At 42.0% G+C, this 6,000-nt stretch overlaps 1 protein-coding gene across 1 annotated transcript; it reads left to right on the top strand.

Annotated features, from left to right (window-relative positions):
• Positions 1 to 1,989: 1,989 nt before the first annotated feature.
• On the top strand, positions 1,990 to 5,086 carry LOC137397352 (uncharacterized). Its single transcript, XM_068083641.1, has 4 exons — positions 1,990 to 2,728; positions 2,844 to 4,024; positions 4,142 to 4,679; positions 4,773 to 5,086. The coding sequence occupies exons 1-4, from the start codon at positions 1,990 to 1,992 to the stop codon at positions 5,084 to 5,086; spliced, it is 2,772 nt and encodes a 923-aa protein (XP_067939742.1).
• The last annotated feature ends 914 nt before the right edge of the window (positions 5,087 to 6,000 follow it).

The following is a 6,000-nucleotide window of genomic DNA, read 5'->3' as shown; positions in this document are numbered from 1 at the left end:
ATCACCACTACATACGAAGGAGAAGAAAATATCACAATAGCTGTCCAATATTATTTTGCAGAGTGACAACAAGCGCAAGCAAGGACACATATACATCAAACCATCACCCGATCGAGTATTTACAACACTTTTATATATATAGTTCATAACATCATTTATTATAGATAAGATGACTTTGTGGAATAATAATATGATTTCGCATGAATTTTAATATTATGGAAAACGGAAAAAGTTATATAATGACTATAGAATGCATCACATTAAATAGGAATATCGCTTTTGCCTTATGTTAGATAGATAACTATACCTTTAGCTGTCTCAGGGTAAGTATTATAACACAATTCGTTTTGTACGAATCAGCTATTAATGGTTTTCATATTATGGCAACTCTTGTAGAATTTATCGGCATAGTCTTTTAGCTTATTGACTTGTTAGCTTATTGGGATTTCTAGCATGGTCATGGAATCTCAAAAAAGATGACGCCAGATATCAGCTGTCAGAAAGGAATGCTGGTTGATACCGAAATCACTAAAATAGACATTACAGGTATGTTGTACGATACACAATAATGAACTCAGGCAGCCAATGACACTTGTCAATAACCAGAGAATGAGTATATAAGGAGGAGCTAGAAGCAAGCCAAATCCTTGGGGGAACTGGCAGCGAGCCAGAGAAAGGCAGAGCATATCTGGCAGCGAGCCACAGACAGTAGCTTGGCAGCGAGCCAAGCAGCAAAAGAGGGCGCAGAGAGAGGCTAATATAAGCTATAGGAGCCTGTAGCAGACAGCCTGCTGAGGATCATCCCATTGAGGAGGAAACATACAGCAGATACATTCTACCGAAAGAGCCAGGAAACTACAAAGCCCTGAGAAAATAGAATTCGTTCAGCCCCCTGCCAGCAGAAGGAGCCATCATTACATGCCTCTTCACTACACACTTTGCAGACACGTAACTATTCAACATAGAAAGGTCATAACTAATAGGGCTAATTATACGAGCGTATTGCTATTTTTGCTTTGGCTATGAAGTATTGACAGCATTACTGTTATTTTTGTTCTTCTAAAAGAAAATAGAGTTACAGAAACTTGAAAACGAACCACTGGTGCATTCTTGTTATCTATTACAATAATTGCCTACAAGTGTAATGAATTTATATATAATATCTGCGATATGTTGGCCATTTTTGTTTGGCTGAGAATTTTGCCTTCTTCATGACAAACAACCGGTAGACTTGAATTACAAAATTATGAATCATGTTGTTTGCTAAGAACGGTGGTCAGCTTGGTATTTCTGCTGACGCCGGAACTACAGAGTAAATAGCCTACACGTGAAAAGATAATGATTGGACCAAGTAAATAGAGACTTTAAGTTTATTGGCCTACCATTTATGTTTAGAAGGTATAAAATAATGTGTTACCTTATTTTTACTGTCTTTTTCCTGCTGTTATCTGAAAATATGCTAAGCCTTATTTTATATTCAAGGTATGTGTTAGTCTGAATCAGTAAATAAAAGGAATTATAACCTGTGAAATTAAGCTTGTTGTTATATCTATCAATCTAGATTGTGGATAAGAGATTTTATTCGCATGCTATGCTATTCTAGGCTGTAACGGCTTATCACCGAACAGCGTTGGTCTATCAATATCTGATTATCTCAGATATTGTTTGAGTTTGTACAACTTTCCATAGTCATCATATCACTATGTCAAGTTGATTATCCTATGTCAATTGATTGTCTCAATTACATAGGACTACGTTATTGAAGTGGCAATTATAACACGAAAGTCATCCTTTCAGGGTTATGTGGCTACGCTAACACTGTTCATCACAGTTTAGTGTAGCTATCTAGGCCTATTTAAATATTAGGGTTAATATTAATCTGACGGCATTTAAACTATAGCCCGAGAGTTCTTGAAGGTGTATTAATACGTAGGTATTAGGGAAAATCCTTCACTCTGGTGGCAGTGGTGGGATTCTATATAGTTTATAATGCCCCCGCGTCGGTGTCATCAAGCATCACCTGAAACAATGATAGCAGGAGGCGCAAATATAGACCAATTAGCTCAGGTTTTAGCTAACGTAAATTTAAATAGGAGAACAACGTTCAAGCTGCCCAAGTATGATGGTAGTGGAGATGTTGAATTATACTTGCAGCAGTTTGTTGACATCAGTGCTGCTAATCAATGGGAGAAGGGAGCCTCCTTGTTACATCTAAAGTGCACTTTGGAAGTGGCGGCTGCGGCATGCAACCGCGGAGAGACGCTTGATATCATCTTTCAAGGTCTGCGGGCTCGCTTTGGAATTGGTCCAAGACAAGCTAGAGACAAATTGGGACAGCTAAGGTACGAGAGTAACTCATCGTTACATGTGCTGGGAGCTGAAGTAGAGCGGTTTGTAGATATTGCTTACCCAGCAGCTGGCCAAGAAATTCAGAACACATTGGCTATCGACTCTTTCACTCGAGCACTAAATCATAATGCGCTTCAGCGCCATCTGTTAGTGCTCCAAATAGAGTCAGTAGCTGATGCTGTGACAGCTGCCCAGGAGTATTTCCAAGTGGAAAACAACTCTAGAAAATCTAAACACCACGTTGCTTCTGTAGAAGTTGACCAGGTGTCAGTCGAAAAGAAGTCACCAATGGAACTGGTGATGGAGAAGATGTTGCAGCAAATGGAAACTAACACAAAGGTTGTACAGCAACTTCTACAGCAGAAACCCATCAATACGGGTAGATCTTTCGCGCAAACCTCAAATAACGGACCGAGGATCCCTCTCCAATGCTATGGATGCGGGGGTCCCCATCTAAAAAAAACTGTCCCGCCTTAAAACCACCAATGCCAAAGGCAGGAAATGGAGAGAGTCCACAGCAGTAAGACCTGCTGACGCTGGCAATACTGATAGGTCAAAAAGTCAGAAATCTACCAACGCTTCTAAATCGACATCACCCCAAAATGGCAATGATAGTCTCTTGTCTTTGGCGGTAGATGGGCCCAATAAGGAGTTACCTCGTTCATCCCAGGTAACTGAACCTACACGTATCAACCCCAGTTACTTCCTCCCAGGGAAGGTGTCGGGCAGACCTGTTTATTTTCTGATAGACTCTGGTTGTACGTCTAATATCATATCACAGCATGTGTTTGAAAGAATATCTAAAGGAGTTAGAGATCAGCTGATGCCATATGAGTCTCAAGGAAGACTCGCAGATGGTAGTCAGATGGAGATCTCAGGGACAATCGAGTTGTCAGGAAGACTCAGAGATATTGCTTTTGTGTCTGAATTCTTAGTATGCCCTGTCACTGAAAGTGCAATACTAGGAATGCTATTTTTAGAAAACAATGCTTGTGTCATGGATTTTAGACTTCAGAGTTTAAAAATGAAAGGCAGAGAGCTGAAGTGTACTAATCGGTTTGGTGATCGACTGCAGAGCAAAGTTCAAGTGGTTCACAAAGTTATCATTCCATCCCATTCTGAAATGATGGTGAAGGGTAGACTATGTGGGAAAATGACAAACGAAGTTGGAGTAGTTGACAGATGGGAGGAGAATCCCAAGGCTGCTCCTGGGTTGTTGCTGGGAACATGTTTGGCAAAAGTAGGTGAGAAGTTGCAAGTCCCAATACGCTGCATTAATATAACACGAGCACTGATTGTGATAAATGCAGGTAGTTGCGTGGGGATGTTCCATGCGGTAGAGGTTCCCAGTGAGGGAAAGGTAGAGATACGCCAGATAACTGATGTGTTAAATAAGAGTAGTAGTCGAACTGGAGATCATCTCTCTGTAGACTCTATGCCTGAGCACATTCGCTCGGTGTATCTGGAAGCAATAAGGCTTTGCACAACTGACGAAGAAAGAAGTAATATTGGAAAGCTGCTAGAGGAGTTTCAGGATGTTTTCAGCAGGTCGGACACTGATGTTGGCCGTACACATTTGGTCGAACATTCCATACTTGTTAAACCAGGAACTCGACCAATCAAGCAGCAAGCTCGACGGCTTGGACCAGAAAAAGAAGTGGAAGTTGAGCGGCAGGTAAAAGAACTATCAGAGCAGGGGCTCATTACCCCGTATAATAGTGCTTAGAGTTCGCCAGTTGTCCTTGTGAAAAGAAAAGATGGAAATTGGCGTTTTTGTATTGATTACCGCCAGTTAAATTCAGTCACCGAACAAGACTGTCATCCTCTGCCTCGAATTGACGAAAGTCTGGATGCCTTAGCAGGGAGCAAAATATTCAGCACCCTCGATTTAATCTCAGGTTACTGGCAACTTCCTCTAGATGAAGATGCGCAGGACAAATCCTCATTTGTCACTCGAGATGGACTTTGGAAGTGGAGAGTACTTCCATTTGGGCTCACTTCTGCTCCTGCATGTTTCAGTCGCTTGATGGAGCGCGTAATGAGAGGTCTTCATTGGAAAACCTTGCTCTTGTATCTGAACGATATTATTGTGTTTAGTGGCGATATTGATTCAAATGTTGAGAGATTAGCGGCTGTGTTTGAACGCTTATATGCAGCAGGTCTAAAGTTAAAGCCACGTAAATGCAAACTTTTCAAAGCTGAAGTAAAATACCTTGGCCATGTTGTTAGCGCGGAAGGTGTTGCCACCAACCCAGAGAAGATTGAAGATGTGAAGAGTTGGCCAATTCCAAAATGGGTGCGTGAACTAAAAGCTTTCCTCGGAACAGCAGGTTATTACCGCTAGTATGTTCCTAATTTCTCAGCTATTGCTAGCCCTTTGCACCGGATAACATCTACATCTGCTTTGTTTTGTTGGTCGCCAGAATGTCTGAAATCATTTGAAAGTTTGAAACAGAGTTTGGTGACTTCAGAATTTCTTGGGTATCCAGATCCTAGCCTCCCTTTTATTCTTGATACGGATGCTAGTGCTGAAGGTATAGGAGGAGTCTTGTCACAGATCCAAAATGGCAAAGAAAGAGTTATCTCTTATTACAGCAAGTCGTTCAGCCCTTCTGAACGAAACTATTGCGTAACTCGAAGGGAACTTCTTGCCGTCATCAAATGTGTCAAACACTTCCGACCTTATCTGTATGGTCGACAGTTCCTTGTCAGAACGGATCATGCCTCATTGATATAGTTGGCTAGAAGAAAAGAGCCTTCGTGTCAGGTGGCTCAGGGGTTAGAAATTCTCGGAAAATTCCAGTATCGGATCGAACACCGGAAAGGCATCCGCCACGGAAACGTGGATGGTCTAAGTCGAATGACTTGTTTCGATTGTAAACAATGCAAACAAATAGAGATCCGAGATGGTGGACCTACAAAAGAGGAAATAGGCGCAGAACTTCTGGTGGATGAAAATAGATCATCTCTATTTCCACCAGATCATACGGAATGGAGCACCGGATCATCTCCGATACTATGTCATTATCCCGCTAGAGGTAAAATTGGTTTAGTTGGACGTAGTGAGCTTAGTAGCAACAAGGTGGAGGGCTCATCGCCCTCTAACCTGATGGAAATGGCGGGATCGTCTCCCACCATTTCTGTCGTGGACTCGCAGTCTATGAATAACAAAGTTGTGAGTTTACAAAAACAGCAGCCAAGTGAGGTTGCAGACATTTAAAATGCTGTGGAAAACGGTCAAGAGATATCACGGCAAAAGCTTGAATGCGGTAGTAAGAAGTTAAGGAAATTACACAGTTTGTTACCATCACTGAAGATTCTAAACGAGAGGCTGGTGATCCAGGTTAAAATAAATGGACGGATGCATAATTGCACTATTTGTCCCAAAACGGCGCGTAAAACAGTTGCATGGGAGACTCATCATCTGACCCATAGTGGTATAATGCGGACTGCTCGTCGCGTTTGCATGCAGTGGTTTTGGCTCGACATGATGTCGGAAATTCGCAAGCTCGTTCGCACTTGCGAAACTTGTCAACTAGCAAAACACAGCACAGTTCCACAGTCCGGAAGCCGCCAATGGCTATACAGCGGCCGACCCTGACAAAAATTGGCTGTAGATTTAGTAGGGCCATTCCTCCAAACTGAACGAGG

This window comes from Watersipora subatra, chromosome 5 (assembly GCF_963576615.1).
Source record: "Watersipora subatra chromosome 5, tzWatSuba1.1, whole genome shotgun sequence".
Taxonomy (NCBI): domain Eukaryota; kingdom Metazoa; phylum Bryozoa; class Gymnolaemata; order Cheilostomatida; family Watersiporidae; genus Watersipora; species Watersipora subatra.
The sequence above is the reverse complement of the archived record's forward strand: the minus strand, read 5'-3'. Positions and strand labels throughout refer to the sequence as shown.